The following is a 19,591-nucleotide window of genomic DNA, read 5'->3' on the forward strand; positions in this document are numbered from 1 at the left end:
TTCAGACTTTGCCCCCTGTTCATCGGCATCCCTCCATCAGGTTCACTCTTGCCAACTTTTCAATTTACACATTTCCTTAAACAGTTCTTACCATACAGGATTCACTTCCCTTAGCTTTAACTTCATTTATCGGTCAAAGACTTCGACTGTACAGAGGATTTTACTAGACCCCCGTATCACCACTTTGACCCTCTTCCCGAACCGTTCCCAAGGCCTTCTGGTAACGGTAGTTTCAACCATAGGATAATTGCCCAGTGATTTCCAAGTGAACACCCACGTGGTATCTGATTCCTCTGTAGCTGGTTTCCCCCTCTTGTATAAAACAAATAGTTCTTTATACTTTCTTCAATTAGCCGTTTTGCTACAGGTTGGTTTCTTATCACTCTCCCCTCGACTCACCAGCTGTGATGAACTGCTTGGATTTTTCTTGTCTCTGGAGTCAAGGCTGGTACCACTGTGGCAAGCGTCTCCCCTCAGCTTGGTTATCAGCAGAGGAGGGCCTTGTGTACCGTGACATCTGCTGCAACACACGCTGGTTATTGTTCGCGGTCTTACAGTTACTTCTGTGGAGGTTTCACAGGCCTGGCTCGGAAAGGGCAAGGTCACTTCTCTCCTTGTCACCCTCTACGTTTGCACCGTCTTTTTCCTCCTCTTGAACTGCAGTGCTGAGTTAGCTCTCTTGTTGTGCGGTCTGCCTTGCTCGTATTATGCTCTTGTGCTCCACCTTTTATCCCCGTGGGTAAGGGAAAGGGATGTCTGCTGTATGTGATTCTGGTCAATTGCTTGACTTTACCTGCCCCTGGCTTTGAGACATAGCAGGTAAACGGCTCTGATGTTTGTCCATCATCTATTGTGGTGTGCCAACATGTTCGTGTCAGAAAGGGGGGTAGAGTGTTTGAGCATCCTATGGGCTAGGATGGGAGAAGGTACAAGAAGGTGGATCTCGCATCTCATCCATCGGTGTCCCACTTCCACTCCCCAAGGACCCCCCATCCAGGTGGTCCTCCCTCACTGGTCCTCTCCCAGGAACTGGATCCAATAGCGATGGCCGTGTCCTGGCCAACTGGATGACAGATCCCCGGGGACTAGTCAGTGAGACACCTTCAGGTTTCTCACAATACTTGGGAACAATGCTATGTGATGCCACTTCCTGTTTTGTCAAGGGGTGAAAGGTCGTGATTCATCACTTCCTGTGTTGTCACTTTGGAGTGGTGGCAAATGACATCACTTCCTGTGATGTCATCAGAGGTCAAGGGCTGTGTGATGTCACTTCCGCGACCCCAGGCATTTTGGTGAAATGATGTCCCTGGCAGTCAGTCCTAAAAGGAACCAATTGTCATATGCCACTGTGGTATATAGCAAAGGTGCCACAATACAGCTACCCTCCTTCACAAACACCAGGTGTGAGAGTCCACACTTAACACCGATCAAGAGCTGTCATATTTCATTTAGACAGAACATTTTTCAAAATGTACATATTTGAATCTTTATACACCAAATATATACAAACAAAAAATAAAATATCTTCAAAAAACAATGCATGATTTGACATTTTCAACGAGCATCAATTGGTTAAAAGATGATAAAATAAGGATATATCTAAATTAGATTTAATCATCTTAACCAATGTGTGAGGTTAGTAAGGACGTGAGGGATACATTTGATGAAGAAAAACCCCTCTATGTTATTTTTCCTTAAGTTGGTCGACACATAGTTGTGTTTCTGGATCTCAAAACTAAAAAACGTAATTGATTGAATCTAATTTCCGTAATCTGTTGAGCCGGTCTTCAGGACACTGTGTTATGGCACAGGCTAGCCAAAAATCAGCACAATGTATAGAGGTCATCTGATGGCCAAGCTCTAAAAGTTAAAAATAAAAAATGTGTTTGTAACAATATAAAGAACGAGCATATACTCTCTATTCTCAGTGCGGTGGAAAACTTCACTAACCTTCAATTTCTTTGTAGGTGTGTGAGGATTCAAATGTTTTCATACCAACGACCAAAAGTAGCCATTGAGTGGCATTTAATCCGATCTGAAAGAAAAATAGTGAATGTGATGAGTTTACTTTAAAAATAATGAGAACATCTCACTATAGTGGTGTTTGTGAAGGAGGGTAGCTATTTTGTGGAACCTTTGCTATATACTGTTGTATTAGGGTCCTTTTCTACATAGCCCCCTAAAAAAGAGGACCCCTTAGCTCTGTACTTATACACTCTATTTGCCACTGTGGGTCACTTTTTCCGTTGGTGCCCGAGCTGATTTTATGCCCCAGACCGACCCTGTTGGACAGTGAGAGGCGCTCTTTGACACCCGGGCCCTCTGAACCATTCCTGCAAGAATGATGGGAGAAATGGTGAGAGCAAGAGGCGATATCTTCAAGCATCTGCTGTTATGTTTGCTGTCAATGAGAAGTTTGTATTTATAATATATTTCATAAATACTCTTCAAGCTTTATTTCATTAAATGGATAATGTTTTTACAGCAGTTGGCACAGAAGTAGAGCTCTGTTTGACAATCCATGGGAGTAACTATTAAATGTACTGCAAAAGTAGTGGGCTTTAAATTCACGGCGATCTGCTACTTTACTGTATTGCCTGTGTACTTTCAGGTTTACGATGACCAAGGATTCGATGTTACACCTCACCCACTGTTTCAGCTGGAGCCAGGTGCTGCTCAAACCAAGCAAAGTAAAATATTTGCTTCCCAGGATGCTTCTGGAATGGCCTCAGTCGATCTCCTATCATCTATCTCCTTGCAGACTGGAGTCACAGCTAGTTTTATGGGGCCCTTTACAAGGTATGTTGGAAACAAAAGTGGTAATCATGTAAGGGGTTACTCTGGCATCACCCACGTCACGTTTAGTTATGTGCATTTTCCATGCAGGTTCAGAGGTTTGTGCTAAATTGTGTTTTAAATTAGGTTGATGATATTTATCGTGCAAGACATAAAAACAAACATACCAAGCGTTTGCAAAGCCAACGCGTTTGGCTTTTGTGTAGGCATGGCATAAGAATTTGCCAGGCCCTGTCATAATGGTACTACCAGTTCATATGATGGAAAATGGTGTAATTAGCTGGTCATATGATAGCAGTGCCTGTAAAATGTCTATCCAACACACCAGCCAAAATGGTTGACTTTGGCAATACTTGTTTTGAACAGCATATCTGTGCAAGGAACAGATATAAATCACATAGCAGAAGGCACACTTGGTTAAGACATTATTATTACACCAGTAGTGCAACCTAGCCATTAACTCTCAGTAGACTGCTTACAAATATCACTGGCAGGCCAAAGTTTGATGCTACTGCTTGACAGAGTAGGCTGAAGGAGAACTCAAGAGGATGTGTTTTGGATGGGGACGGCCAGGCAGTGGGTAGGAATGGCCATAGGGATAAACATGGCTAAATAACCAAACAACACCCACAGGCTGTGTATCCCTCTTCATATGTCGTCACCCTCCTAGCTGTACTCAATGCAATCATTTCTGCTCAATAGCCAAAACTAAAACTATACCACCATGCCATTCGTGCCAAAGGATGTTAAAATCAATAGGAACTGGTGGAGCTGGTGGGAGGCATGCCAAATCACGATTGAAGGCAGACACACAGTTTTCATTAACATTTAAAAAAAACAACACAACAAAACAAAATGTAAAGGTATGGGAGGGAACGATAGCTACAAATAAACAATTATGAATGTATGCACTATAATTAACCACAGAGGCATTTGATCCTGGAACATTTTTAGCAGTTACTGAACGGCCCACTTTGACATTGTCAACCTATTTTTAGTTATTTGATTTTTCTATAATAGTGGTAGATTACCTTCAATAATCTGTATAGCACTGTACATTGCGGGGAGAGGTCGTGACTCTGGGTCATTTACGTTGTGCAAGTGCCAGTGGAGCTCCACATGGAGTAGTTGAGGGGCGGCAAGGGGAAAGCTCTTGTGCAGAAGATAGGGCGTTCTGGAAGTCATGGAATGAAGCCAGGAGAGGAATCACAGTTTTTGGCCTGGGGGCAAGTGTCATTTTCTGGCCCATGGTGCAGTGGCCCAAGCCCACAATACAGCTGCCCCAACTTTCAGAATAACTAAACTCAATATCTACCTCTCCCCTCTCTTTCCCTTATGTTTGTGGTTTCTTGGAGCCCCAGGCTTGAGGGAACCTCCCCCAAATACCATACATAGTAAACTGATTTTAACAAGGTAATATCATTTTCTGAAATGGGAAAGCTGGGATTTGCGCCCAGGTTTTCTCGTGTCCCAGTTTGCAATTTGACAGCAGGGTACATCTCTTCCCATCTTTAATTTTAGACCAATCTAAAGAGGTGGATAAACGACAGAATTCACTGGTAGAGCTGCGTAAGGTGGTCTGGCTTCGCCCCAGGAGCCAAACATGCATTGCTATTGCAAAAGACCCATTCTTTGCTTCCTGCTTCCCCACTGCACAACACAAAAGCATACTTGGCCCCCTGTCTTCACCCGCCACCACAACATAACAACCTAACTTGGCATACTACCTCTCCACCAGTACGCATTATATGAATGCTTAATTTTCATTTAAATGCTAACAGTGTAGTTTATAAACCCATATGAGTGATATGTTCCCTGCAGACAGTGAAGGAAAACAAGGCACATTGATGAAAAATGATTTGCTCAGGGTCACGTAATGTGTGAAGAGTGTAAAGCAGGGATTTTAGTAATAGATTCTTGCTTCCACAGTTTTAAATGTAGATAGCAGAGGAAACCTCACCTTCTCCTTTTCCATCGTCATTATTAGAACTAACAAAATGCTTTCTGCAGACCTATTATGCAAGGGCTAAACCAGTACACCGTTCAATAAATCTGTCTCTCAAAGCATTATGCCACATGACAAAGTGACCTTACCAAATAAAAGAGAAGTCTTAAGTGAAACATATGTACGTAAAGCAAATATGCATAATTACATCAAAAATAAGAAAGAGGTTGAGCCAGTTCCATAATCTGGTGCTGCGCCATGCAGGGTAGGCACACATCTCAGCAACAGTCACTCATTCTGCTTATCTACCTTTTCAGATTTGGACCTCTGCCTCATTGACCGTATTTTCCTTACCCAGCACCCTCTGGCATGCTTCCTTTGCGCCACATACTTGATGCCCCTTCAAACACATCCTAACAATTTACTTGCCAATATTGCTCAGTCACCAATTCTTTGTCACTCGCCCCCTTCCATTGCCCTTGGATAGGCCATCTTGATTTGCTAGTCAGCCTCTGCCAGACAGGACAAGAAATGTAGTCCTGATCTTGTTGATAAATATGTTTAGGACTTGGATAATGCAGAGTGAAACACGCATAGGGAACTTTTATTGTGCTTCCAAGATGGGCTTCCCGGCACAGAGACTGCATGGTGAGTTTGTGCAAGCCCAAGGAATGCCAGGGGGGCGCACCTTGCTTCTGGTGATATAGTAGAAGGAGTCAGAGCGACCTCTATTATTTGTTTGTTTGTTTATATATCTATATTGCGCACCAGACCCAGGGGTATTTGGGTGCGAAAGCAGAAAGAGGGTTGTTCAACTTAGTTTACAGGTTACAGATTAAACATGGGGGTACAGCTACGGTTACAATGCTGTAAATATGTATTGTCAAAGAATCACAGATGTATATACAGTAAGTTTACAAGAATGCAGGTATTATCAAGGAATCCCAGATGTATATACAGTAAGTTTACAAGAATGCAGGTATGACATAAATAAGGTGGAACAAATATACAAAATATACATGAGATCCTAGATGTTAAAAGGGTGAGGTTAGGCATCATGATCCTTTAGCAATTGGATCAGATTGGATCTGGATTGCCGGTAGGGGAGGTCTTCCCTTAGAGCAGGGGGAAGGGAGTTCCAATATTGTGCTGCTTTAGCAGCGAAGCTACTCCCGCCAGATTTAGTGAGTTTGAATCTGGGTGCTAACAAAAGGTTGGAGTTAGCTTTTCTTAGGGGACGAGAGGCTGTTTGTCTGGTGAATCTGTCTAGAAGGTATTGCGGGGCTACGTGGTTAAGACATTTGTGTGTAAGGAATGCTGTTTTGGGGAGGATTTTGTCATTAGTGGTGAGCCAGTTGGTAGATCTCCTGAGGTCTGATATGTGGGCATTTTTAGGGAAGTTTAGGGCAGCTCTCAGGGCATTATTTTGAAGTGTCTGTATTTTGGCGGTGATGTATTTGTTACTGCCTATGTAGGGGGCGTTGCAGTAATCTAGTTTCGATAGGATTAGTGCCCTTGCTAGAATGACACAATTATTAGGTGAGAGGAAGGGCTTGGCTGCTCTAATTAACTTGCAGGTGTAGGAAGTGGCTGAGGCCATGACATTCACTTGTTTACCAAAGGTAAGCGTGGAGTCTATGTAGAAGCCAAGGGTTTTAACTACTTTGGCCACAGTAATGATGTTATTGTCAATTATGAAGGAGTCATAGTTGGGACCTAGTTTTTTGATGTTGGAGGAAGTGCCTAGAATGACGAGTTGAGTTTTGTCATCATTCAGGCATAGACTGTGGGATGCCATCCATGCCTGGATGATGAGGTAGACTCTATTCACAAAGGCCAAATCCTTGTCATAATCTCCCGTCAAACGGATGAGGATCTGTGTATCATCTGTGTAGTTAGTGTAGGTGATACCTAGACCGTCTAGATCATCGAAAAGGGGCTTTGTGAAAATATTGTAAAGGGTAGGAGATACACATGATCCTTGGGGTACGCCGCATGATATGGGTGCGGGGTCTGCGGCTAATAGAGGAGAGAAAACTTGCATTGTCCTGTTATCTAAGAAGGACTGGATCCATGCGACTGCTTCATGGGAGAAGCGGGCTGCCGTGACCAGATGATTGCAAAGTATTGCATGGTCTACCAGGTCGAATGCAGCAGAGAGGTCGAGTAGTAGTAGGAGTGAGGTCGTGCCTTTATCGCTTAGTGTGTCTATTTGTGCCTTAAGGTCTAGGAGTGCAGTCTCAGTACCATGATGTGGTCTGAAGCCGGACTGTCGAACTCCTAGGAGGTGGTTTAGTTCCAGGTGGTGCTGGATTTGTAGGTAAGCTACTTTGTCCAGGATTTTCAGTAGGAACGGCACAGTGGTTATGGGGCGGTAATTGGTTGGGATGGAGGGGTCCAGGGTTTGCTTTTTGAGGAGGGGAAGGACCCAGGAGTGTTTCAGGTTGCTGGGTATGGTGCCTGAAGTGATGGAGGCATTTATGAGTTTAGTGATGAAGGGTGAGAGTTCACGGGCAGCGTCTTTTATGATTTGGGCTGGACATGGGTTGCCCTGGCAATTGGAAGGTTTGAGAGTGAGGATGACTTTCTCGACTTCTTTAGTGGAAACTTTGCAAAAGTAGAAGGTGGGGTGGCAAGGGTGGGTGGAGAAGGAGTGGATTTCAGAGTTGGTAATGAGTTCGTGGTAGCCTTGGAGGGGGTGCCTCTGTTGACAGTATTTGGGATAGTTATGGAAGCTTTTTTGTTGTGGATCTTCGCCTGAAGCATTGTTATTTTATTGGCAAGGGCATTTTGTATGCCTGTGCACCAGTCTTTATCCTTGAGGCAAGAGTCGGGAGCTTGGATAGGGGATTCTACTTCTTTTAGGATGGCGAACAGTTCTTTGGTGTTGGATTTGGCTTGAGTGATACGGGTGTTGTAGGATGTTTGTTTTGCAAGGATAATTTCTTTTTTGTAGAGGGTGGCTAATTTCTTCAGGTTATTTTTATTGATGTCTGAGGGCTCTGATCTCCAAGTTTTTTCACTTAGACGTTTCTTTTGTCTGATGTCTTTCAGTAGGGGTGTGAACCATGTATTTAGGTGTTTGCGGGGTTTGCTCTTCCTGATTTTCAGAGGTGCAATAGCGTCTAGAGAGGCAAGGATCACTTCATTGTACTTTTCTACCATGATGGCTGGGTCAGACTGATCTGAGATGGAAATTAAGGTGGGGAGTATGAGGGGGATAAGGTTTTCAGGGGTAATGTTTTTTTTATTTCTGGTAGGTGCAGTGGGAGCTAGGATGCTGTTGTTCATGGGTGTGGTGGCTTCTAGGGTGAAGGATACCATGTGGTGGTCGGACCATACCTGAGGCATTATAGAAGTGATGGTGGTTGGGCAGTTATGTTCAGCAATCCAATCGTAGGTCCTTCCTTTGATATGTGTGGGATCTGTAATCTTTTGGGTAAATCCTAGTTCCTCAAGGGTGCTGTTGATTTGTAAGGCATTGGAGTCATGTGGGTCATTAAATCCAAGGTTGAAGTCACCTAGGATGAGACATTGGGTAGAACTTTTTAGATTGTCAGATAATAGGTTCATGAGGTCTTCCTCAAAGGAACCTAGGGGGCCTGGTGAACAGTATATCAGGTGGATGGTGATAGTTTGGTTGTTGGCAATGCTAAGTTTAGCTGTGAGGGATTCACAGGAGTTTGTATTATGGGGTGAGCAGAGTCTTTGGACTAGGGGATTTTTGACAATTATAGCAAGGCCGCCACCTCTAGACGAGGTGCGATCCATGCGTATAAGAGTGTAATTATCTGGGATGGCTAGCATGATGGCTGGACCTGCTGCGGGGTGAAACCAGGATTCCGTGATGGCCAGGAGATCTAAGTTCTCATTTTGGATTATGTCCGCTATTTCAGTGGCATGGGCTACCATGGAACGGGCATTTATTAGGGCACCTTTTATTCCAGGTGGGGTATTTGGGGCAAAGGACGGCTGGATTTTGTGTTGGCATTTTGGAGGGGAGGTCGATCTAAAGATTCGACTATTGAGTTGTAGTCTTTGTTGGCCAATGTTATCTCTGTGTGGTGGGGTGTTGGTGGTATGCAGGGTGTGCCTATTGTGATTAGAAGCGGGTTGGGCCTTAGATAGCGGGTCATACATTCTTGGAAGTCTGGCGCGTAGTCTGAGGTTACGCTGTTGGAGGCTGCAAGGATTAGTGGCCATGATGGTTTGCTCCTGGGGTACACTTCCGTGAGGTAGCTGGGTCTGTGGCTGGGATAAATTTGAGATGTGAATGGTGGTCAAATAGAGGATGGTTCTAAGTAGAACTGTGTAGAATAGTGGTAGATACATAATAGGCTAGTGTGGTTAGCTTGGGGTGCTGGCCACCTAAATGCAACTTTGATAGTGCGGGGGAGGATATGTGAGCTCTGTCTGATAACTGTTGGGCAGGTACAGGCAACCTAGATGCAGTTTTACTAGAACAGGCAACCTAGATGCAGTTTTACTAGAACAGGCAGCCTAGATGCAGTTTTACTAGAAGAGGCACCCTAAATGCAAATTTACTAGAACAGGCACCGTAAATGCAATTTTGCTAGAACAGGCAACCTAAATGCAATTTTGCTAGAACAGGCACCCTAAATGCAATTTTACTATAGCAAACAACCTAAATGCAATTTTACTAGAACATTTGTGTTTTCAGGAAATGTGAAGTGTGTGTGGTGTGTGTGTGTGTGTGTGTGTTTGTTTGGTTTGTGTGACTATGGTGATGTGTTAGTGTATTTGTGACTGGGTAAGGTATATTTGGAAGGATGCCTCAGTGTTCATGTGACTATGTATCTATATACATGAATTGCCACTGTTTTATTTCCCCTGTTCCCTTCCCATTTAGCCTTATGACGCTTTGAAACACAATTCTGTTGTACAAAGCGCCTTGTAAATAATCAATAAATAAAATAAATACATAAATACATTGTTGATTTGTATCATTTGTGCATAAAAAATGTACAGTAGTGGTCTGAACCACTACTGTACATAATCCGCTCTGACCTCTCTTACAGGTGTAAGTGGCAGGTATGTCCCCATCAATGATCCATTACACATGTTAAGATTTCTTTCTCTCATCAAGGAGAGCCAACGCTGACAAGACACATTAATCTTTGCATTGTTAGGAGGTAGCAGTTGCATATTTAAATCACCCGTCAAAATGGTGTTGGTAATTTCAGGAGTCATTAGTATGATGTTCATCAATTGTTCCAGATCAGAAAAAAAGTAATCATCTGTTATGCCCTTGGGATTTCGAGACATGTTAATAATAGCTATTGCTCCTCCAGGATATGTTACCTTGGCCATGAATAAATACAGGTTAGGGGCTGCCCATGCTGATATATGCCAATCCTTATGATTTTTATGGCAACTTATTAGTGATATTATACATTTTTCAATTCCTACACTTGGTTATAAATTTGCCTCGTTGGGTTTCCTCTGTGTCTCATATTTTGTTGATTTTTCTGAGTTCTTTGCTCCCCCATATTCTAAGACAGTTTTTTGTCTGTCCTGAGAGAAGGGAACCAACTTACTTACCAATTTTTGTTCACCAGTATCGTCAATAAAGACAGGGGGCCTCATTCCGAGTATGGTGGTAGCCATGGAGCAATTAGCTCCATGGCTGCCTCCCATACCGGTACAGCCTCCAGGTTGGTGCAATGGCGATTTACCGGTCCATTCCGAGCTTGGATGGACCGTTACATCCCCATTGACAAAACCAATCCACATTCCCATTTCAGCCCCCATAGGGCTCAATGGGAATGGGGAAGGAGCAAATAACGGTACAGCAAATTGCAGTACCGTTATTGGCTCCAAAGTCCCTTAACTGGTCCCATCCACAACGCCTGGTCAGACCAGGCGTTAAAGGAGGGACCCGCTAAGGGACCTCTGAATTGGGCGCAAAGGGTTTACCGGCACCGGTGTCCTTACTGGTGCTGGTAATCCCTTTGCGCCCAACTCGGAATGAGGCCCAGGATCTTGGGCCAGAACAAACCCTAGGGCAATAATTTCCATGCATGCCTGCCACAAGGCATTTCTGACCACATTTGACTGTATCCACAGCCTGACAATTGACAAATTATTATCGTTGAGAAATTCCACCTGTTCAATATCTAGTGAGGTAATATCTTGCAGACTAACTACTTCTTCACAGATGGCCAAAATACTTGTCCTATTTAAAACATATGTTGTGAATGGTGTGGGTCGACATTTGAGAATGAGGCAATGGTAGTTGTCCCATTTTTCTTTTATTGTGTTGGTCACTTTAGGCCGCGTCTCACAGCTACTTATATTTGTTTTATTTTTTAAATCCGTCTCATGACAGATGTTAGAGGGTCTGAATTCAGACTCAAATTGTACTTGTTTGGCCCCAGTATTGAAGCTAGACTTTTTTCCCTCTACAAGTAGTTGCTTGTCAGCCATATGCTAGGTCATGTAGTTCTCTACTGCCTTAGCAATGTGGCCTCTCATGTGATCCCCAACAGCCTTTTCCACAACCTCACTAGGTATGTGTGCTGATGCAATATCAACAGCTGTTGTGTGAGTATTTACTGTCTTGCACCTTCCTGTGAGCAATGCCCGCTGGTCCTCATAACTAAGACCAATGTTTACACCCTATGTTCCTCTTTTTACTAATGGCATCCCCATGGGTGCTTTTGGACTCTCTACACACTTTAAGGTGGATATGTCACCTGTGGTTTTAGTTTTCATGGCTGTCAAGTTCTGCGATTTAGCTTCTTGATTCGAAGTACCATTTACTGTGGCAATAGTACTTCCTAACAAGATTTGTGCGTCACGATCTAGCTTTTGACTAGGTAATAAAGTCTTGTACTGACTGCCACCAAGAACTGAGTTAGTCAATTTTAGTCATATGGTGCAACGTAGCATTTGAACATGCAAACGTTTGCTGTAATTTTACATAATGAGCAATAGATTTCTCAATTTGGACACGTATATCAGGCATAATCACATCACGTTCCTCATCATATTTATTTATTAGGGGAGCAGTCTGATGGACTATTTCCATTTGGGGTTCACTGTCTATGGAAATTGTGGTTGCTTTGTCAGATTCTGTTGCCACTCTGTCTCGTGAGGCTGTAATAGCTATAACCAGATAATTTAAGGGGGAGTTATCCTTAACTTGAGTAGTACTTTGTATAGGATTATCTCTCTCCTTTGTGCTTACTGTTTTATTCTTGGTTGTTACCGCACAAGTTGCATGGACAGATTTGTGTTTGGGTACTAGTCTCTTGACAAATTGTTTTATACTAGTTCGAGCTCTTGGTGGCAACCCCTTTTGGTTTTTAGTTTTCTTTTGTTGTACAAGAGGGACATCATGTTTTTTCCCACCCATTTTGACATTGAACAAATTATATGTATGTATTGGCTCTGAACCTTCTTTATCAGTGGGTTTTGTCTGATTAGGAGAGAATCAGGTGCCTTCTTTTTTGTTGAATCTTCCTCTAGTTGACCACTTAAAGGTTTGTGATCAATTGGCAGATTAATCTTATTACTGTGCCCCTGAAGGCCAACTGTTGCACCAGACTCATGCCTCCCAGTCATGTCTTTAGCACCTCTCTGTATATCAATGATGGACCCAAACTCAGGTAAAACCCTATTGTCGTACACACAGTTCACTGAAGAGCTATTCGGTACACTCCTATGCGCTTTTGCTGCAAGAGCAAGCTCCTGTTTAGTCAATGTTGAAATTCCTCCACTTTGTCTCAGAGGGGTCTTTTCTTTGATCAACTCACTCATCCACATCAGGATTTTATCTCGTCTATTTTGCTGTGTCAACTCGAAGTCCAAAGTTTCAAACGGCTTTGTGAGTGTCACAATGGTCATATTCATGGCTTTTAAGGTTATTCCCAGTAAAGGAGTTTGTGATTGCATGGGTGTTTCTATATTTGAGGAACTCTCATCACAGTTTCTGCTCTTCACTGATCTCTGCTTTGTTCTGCTAGATGAAAGTGACTGCAGTCTGAATGGAGTTATCAAAAAGACGTGGTGACTGGTACAAACTGTTCATCTCAGAGTCTCTAAAGGATGTTGATGCAATGATGGAAATATTACCGATAATATTATTTACTTGTTCGGCATCAATATGCGCTTCAAGTGTAGGAGATGAAAGCTCAATAATGGACAGCGTAGACACTGATGCTGGTTGGTTGGGCAAGGGTAACGATTAAGATAATTCCCTTGGTTGTGGCAATTCACTTCTTACTCCAACTAAATGAGCCATGCTGCTAGTTGGCAGTCGATGAACATCCAGTGACATCATTTGAGTGTCAGTGACAGAAGTGTTAAGAGAATCTACACACGTTGCTTGTGATGCATTATAATTATTTTGTAAGGAAGCCCCAGCCTGCAAAATATTGTTCATGTTATTTGCTGGTTTACAAAAATCCCGAATATCACTCATTTTTTTTTTCTTGTATTGTGCGCATATGCTCATGCATTTTACGTTTCATGGGATTAACAGGCGATGGTCTGATTGGTGAGGATTTTAAAACAAGCGAAGCACTTGAAATTTTCAAATCAGTCGGAATCCCTGATTTCAATGAATAGTGAATATTAGCCATGATGTGAATGCTTGACACTGTGAAAACCAAACTTCTAAACACGTATGATACACGTGTAGTACCTCTCACTTGTACCAAAAGGCTGGTAATAATGGTGCAAGTCAGTGATTATACCAAAAGGTAAAACAATGCAAATTGGTTCAAATCCTATATTCAACAAACAAACAGCCCTTCGCGGCCATTCAAAGAGACAAACTCTGCAGTCACGGCTGCAAGTAAAGAATAGAACAGAGACACTTCAGCCTGATGTAACACCTCTCACTTGCACCAGGGATTAACCAAGTGCAGTGCAAGCCAACAAAAAAGAAAAACAGTAGAAGTATTCATCAGATCAAGTCCGTGTTTCAACAAACACACGTACACTCGCAGCCGTTCAAATAGACTGATCTCCACAGTCACAGCCGCGAGTAAAGGATGGACCAAGAGAACTTCGGCTTGCAACGATGGTGAAAACAGATGTAGTTTCACACGACTGCTCAAAGAGATTACACTCAGCAGTCACAGTCACGTGCTTGGTAAGTATCTCACCAAGTTCTCCGAAAATATCAATGACTTTGTGCACACTAAGAGAAAACTTATTATGCAGTAATCTCACGCTGATGGCCAGATGCTGAGTCGCTGATGCTCACGGAGACTCCGCTCCACAGTCAAGGCGGAAGGAAACGACAATGTGGAAACACTTCCACTAATACAAAAATCCGTAATGAATGAAAAATATTCGCAACTGCTCCAGAAAGTTGGGCTCTGTACTTAGCCACGTAGTGAAGAGGGTCCCACCAGGTTCTCCACGTATGCCGGTTACAAAGTCATGAGCATTTTTCAACATGTAAATTCTAAGAAATGCAAGCAATGATAGTCATAAAATGCAATTAATCTGGCTTGCTACCAGTAGTTGGAGGCCATTCACCGGGAACCGGACACCTGACACACAGCTAGCACACCGCGCAGCGCTCCGCGCATGCGCAGTGTTTATGGAGGAAAGTTTGAGTTACTTAATGGAAATAGAAAGAGGACTGCATGTTCCAAGTAACAAAGCAGTTCTATTGGAATTCCTTGTAGATCAGCGCTAGGACAGTACCTTCCTCCAATTCTCCAACCTGACACACAGCTAGCAAACTGTGTCATGATTTAACCCAAACCTTGAAGTCAAGTGCTTTAAAGACTAAAGTTAGCCAAACTGTGAACTTTAATGAGTGAATGCAGTGTGGAAAGGCCACAGTTTGGCAAGAGTGGTGTAACACGTGGTGGCAGAGCCACAAAGCTATAAAAGAGAAGCCTGATGAGTGCAAGATTACACACTAAGCCAACAGGCCAATAGAAGGAATCAAGTGAAGGTGACTTGGTGCACAGGAGCAAGTGCCAATAAACATGTGTTGGCTGAGGAGCCCAGGGATCCTGGTTGCTTGACCTGTGATGGGTGGAACGTGCAGTATCACAACTGCGCCTAGGCCAGAGAACCCTGAATGGTGAAAGATAAGGACGCTGTGAAACAGCCCAATGAAACCGCTGCAAATAAACTGGAAAAGTAAACCAGTACGAGGGTCAGGTTGACCTAGTATTTTATTAAGACCTTTTGAAAGACTGAATTAAGTGCAAGATGTGAAGTTGACGTCTTGGGGAAGAGAACCCTGAGACCTGAAGGACCACACTTGTTGCCTTGGGAACAGAGTCTCAAGACCCTTTTTTATGGATTGTGTTACTTGAAACCTGGTAGAGGGAACCCCAAGGATTGGTTCTGAACTATATCCCATTGAACTGGAGAAAGGGAAACTGTGAGACTTTTTTTGTGGAACTTTCCTATGCTTGGGGAAGGGGAGCTGAAAGAAAGCTGTGAGCTGGAAGAAGCTCAGAACGTTGAGTTGAACACTGTTTCTTTTAACTTTTACATCCCTACACACTTGTTAGCTTTAGTTGTGAGGGCAAGGATAGGTTTTGGACATAGACAGACTTTTAAGTTTAACCCTTTGACTCAGACTTTCCTTAGTTCTATTCAGGTAGGGAAATCACACCTTGCATAGGGCAAGTTAGGCCTTCAACCATCCCGACATTCAAGTTAATAAATATCTTTTGTTTGAACGTTAAGTCTATTGTCTGTGTCTTACTCCATGATGCCTTCACAGGTTAGAAATTATAGGGAAAGTCACCGAAACAGCAGCGTTAACTGCATATAAATCTTGCAAAAAGGGATAAGTATCGTTGCCAGGTTTCCGAACAGGGAGAGTTACACAGCCCTTAGTGTGGACGCTAACATCCGGTTGTAGGAGAGAAGCATTAACGGATTTGATGTCTTCTTCAGCTTTCTTGGAAAGAGGTTATCGGGGAACATTGTAAAGCGATGAAAAAAGGCATCCATAAAATAATGATGAGGATGATTAAATAGGAAATAAATAATGTTACACACACTGACCTGATATCAAAAGGTTGATCCCACAATTGGCAGTGCAGACCCGATGAACAGTTACCCACAAGTACCCCATTAGACATTCAAAAAGTATCTTACCTTTCAGGGTGCACAATAGGGAGTCAGGAGGTAATCTTTCATGGTCCTCTGCACAGTCCTCTGGTCGTTTGGGAGCGAGCGGCATCATAATTGGTGCAGAAAAAAAAGAGTCTAGCAAAAAGAAAATCACAAATTCTGTTCTCTCTATCTGGGTGGAATGCTTCTCCCGTCTGGGGTAGTGGAACTCACTTGTAATGGCCTTTCATGCAATTAAAGCGGGCATATGTAAGAAGGAAATGAAATGGTACTGCATATTTCAACACTCAGACACTCATTGGCAGAATAGCTCTGCTTCAATTTCCTGTTTAGGACACTGTTTAGGACACTGTACAGACAGTTTTTTCCAGAAATCAAAACCATTATGCATGTTCTGTCACACACTTACTAAAATAACTCGATTGGTATTTTCCTCAGTAACTGTTGTGGGTGGCTCGCTATTGACATCCAGCTAACCCCCGGAGTACTATGGTCACTGGCACTCGACAGGCCCAGTGCCTGTGAGGGTTGGGGCCTGTCCTGGACATCTGGCAGGCCCCATGGTGCTATATGACATCAGCACCATCGGGGGTGGGGGCACAGCCAGCAATGCCCATGACCATGCAGACCTCTGCCACAGCCCTGGCACGAGGATCCCAGGGCATCACGGCATGCTGGCCTGTACCTCCACGTGTAGGCCTGCAGGCCTACATAAATGAGACATTGACTCAGTCGTTCCTCTTGGGAGTCTGCAGCCGTTCTGGTGGGCGTGTCTGCAGGGGCTCCTTTTATTAGCTTGGGCCATAACTCAGTCATGGTCCATGTTAAAAGGGCAACACACAGGGGAGGGTCCCACACCACACTAACTGTGCCCCCTGGGATTCCCACGTACATGTTGCTCTGTCCCTTTGCCAATCCAGGATAGGTGAAAGCCTGGCATCCAATCCGGTATGCAGAGGTGCAGTGAGGAAAGCCGACCCCCCTGTCCCTGGACTGAGAATGGAAACTCAGCCAGAAACTGGAAGCCTTCTCCCAACATAACAGGGAAGGACCACCCATGGATTATTGTGGTGCCAGGCAGTGGAAAGCACTGGACGTGGACAGCCCAAGGTGAGGAAAAGAACCCATCCTCAAGGGGGAGAGAGCATACAGAATCAAGAAGGAAACAAGTTGACGCATGGAAGGTTCCAGGTCTAGAAAGGATATACGGGGAAGCCAAGCAACGAGACTAGGTGTATCGGAAAATAAGGATTAGAAACAAGGAGCACTGAGCAAGGAAACTGGGCAGGCAGCAAGCAGGAACTAGCGTCATCCCAGAAAAGGTTGCAATGCAAGAAGTAGCGGGCAGACCACTTTTTATGTGATCCGAACCCCGATGTCAAAAGAAGTAATTCTACGGGCAACGGACCGAGCCATGCGCATTGCGCATGCATGGAAGGCAGACGCTGGTCCAGTGCCTACTGAAACAACGGAGAATGCTGCTGTGGTCCCCAGAGGCGTGGATCATGCCGTAGTGGTCCTTGGGGACAATAATCCTTCAAGCGTCAACAGACCCGGCAAGATGGAAAGGAGCGACACCAGCAGTAAGGTGGGGGCGTGACAGCAAGAGAGGCCTAAAATTCCCCTCTCTGCATTTTCATCCTGGTCATTATGTCCTTGTGAAAAATGTCAGAGCTGCAGGCACTTTCCATGCAGGGACATTCCATGAAATTCTCCAAAGACATGATGGTACTGAGGACAAACCCTTGATTCATCCCTAAAGTTGTATCAAGCTTTCACATGAAAAGGAGTATTTCTCTGCGGGTGTTCTTTCAGAACTCTGCCAGTTCAGCGACAGGTTTCTGAGGTTTTACCTTGATGGCTCCAAATTCTTCAGACATTCAGATCAATTGCTGATCACCTTCTCTGATCAGAACAGGGCTCGTGCCAATCTTGGCCTGGCCCTATAGATTTTTGACTTCATAAACTTTTATTATGAAAAGGCCAATCAGCCGTTGCAGGGAGGGTGACAGTGCACTCAACCAGGGCCAAGGCAGTGATGTGCGTCTTGCTGGCCAACACTCCCTCCAGTAAATCTGCAAAGCGCCACTTGGAGTGTGCATACTTTCAGCTGGCACTTCTGTTGTGACTCGACTGGTCGACATAATGTAATTGTCCAAGCAGCGGCGAGAAACCTTTTTCGATAAGGATTCTCCTTTCCTTCATCCCAGGGAGGAGGTTCCATGGCATGGGGTGAAATGTAAAGGCCTATGTATTTCGCCTTTCATGTGGTAGACTGGTGAGGTGTTTGATAAAGGGGAATGTTTTGAGGAGGTGAAAGAGTGCCACATGTATTGCTTTTGTTGTGTGATACCTGGGAGGTTGAAGTGCTCAAGATGTCATGAGGATGTGTGAATTTGATTGAGAGGCTGAATTTAATTATCTGGCTAGTTACGCTTTTTTTAGTTAACGAATTTTTAGATCAGGTGGATTGTAACAGCTGGGAATGTGGCAATGCTGATCCAGCAAAACAGTATTTGAATGCAGGCCGCATTGGGAATCTGGAAGCATGTGAGAAGCTTGTGAAAGATGGCTGTATGCAGGGGAGGTCCATGTACTGCATGGTACAGCTGTCTGTTATGCACCAGGTGTCTATGATGAGAGTGGTGAGGGCATAGTATCTGATTGGCTCATGAAATCCGATTTCTTCGAGCATGGCTATTGTAAAAACAATTAGTACCCTGGCGGGTGTGAGGCTCAGAATGGGGGCTTTACCACACGGTAAAACCCCTACTCCGAGCCTCTTCAGAGCTGGAGGAAAACATCTTTGCTGGAAATCAGGCCCTGCGTCCCCTTCCTCCCACCCCCTTTTCCTCAACTCCAGTCCTTCCCACCCCTGCACCACTTACCCTGCGCTACCTGGTCCTTTGCTGCCACCAGCAACACTAGTGTTTCAGCACATCCCTGACGCTGCAATGGCCGCCATGGAAAGGGAGAAGGCACTATGTGTAGTTCCCTTTTCCCTGATCAATGACGGCCGTCTTGTTTTGTAGTTTTTGTTTTAAATTGGGAAACAGCAAACACGTAGTTTCTCAACTTAAAAAAACACTATTAGCAAAACACTATTAGTATGCCTTTACAACGTGCTGGGATACTAATAGTAAGATAACCCTTGTAGGGGGGGGGGGGCATTACCGGAGCCTATCTGCCAATAAGAACAATACCTGGTGCCATTCTGAACATTCTAAAAATTCTGATTACAGAAACATCCGGAAATGTAGCAGACAACAATGGCCAATATCTTCCATACAAAGGGGCTGATTCATGGAATTATTTGCGCCGAAAAACGGGTATTTGTGTGCCATTCTGCCCGCAAATCCCTGTTTAAAAAATGGGGATTTGCGGGCAGAATGGCGCACAAATCACAGTTTTTTGGGGCAAATAATTCCATGAATCGGCCCCAAAGTGTCTTTCAAAGCAATGGAAAGTGGTTTTCCTTCAACACATTTGCAAGATTGCAAGTTCCACAAAAGATCAACTACAGAAAATGTACTGTCAAAAAAGAAAGCACAGCATCTAAAAAGAAAAAGCACATGAAAAATATAGAGAAAAAAAAGACTCAGTGGAAACACTTCTAATTTGCGTTAAAATACAGTGCTACTAGGTGCATGGGCCTTGGGAGAAGTCATTGCAACTTGGGTGGGATAAGTACCCTTGCACAATCCATAGCCTTGAGGTGATATTTCGCGATAATGGCCACTCTCGCAGTCTAAAAGTGGCCGCTCTAGA

General features: G+C 43.9%; 1 protein-coding gene across 2 annotated transcripts in view; it reads left to right on the plus strand.

Moving 5' to 3' along the window:
- The window catches only part of DNAI4 (dynein axonemal intermediate chain 4), a 779,679-nt gene that overhangs the window by 156,603 nt on the left and 603,485 nt on the right, over nt 1–19,591 (plus strand). For both annotated transcript variants that reach the window (XM_069641948.1, XM_069641947.1), the window contains one exon: nt 2,612–2,799. In XM_069641948.1, the coding sequence (XP_069498049.1) occupies nt 2,612–2,799 (188 nt within the window). The remainder of the gene's footprint in view (nt 1–2,611; nt 2,800–19,591) is intronic.

This window comes from Ambystoma mexicanum, chromosome 1q (assembly GCF_040938575.1).
Source record: "Ambystoma mexicanum isolate Mex_15411 chromosome 1q, UKY_AmexF1_1, whole genome shotgun sequence".
In the NCBI taxonomy this organism is placed as follows: Eukaryota; Metazoa; Chordata; class Amphibia; order Caudata; family Ambystomatidae; genus Ambystoma; species Ambystoma mexicanum.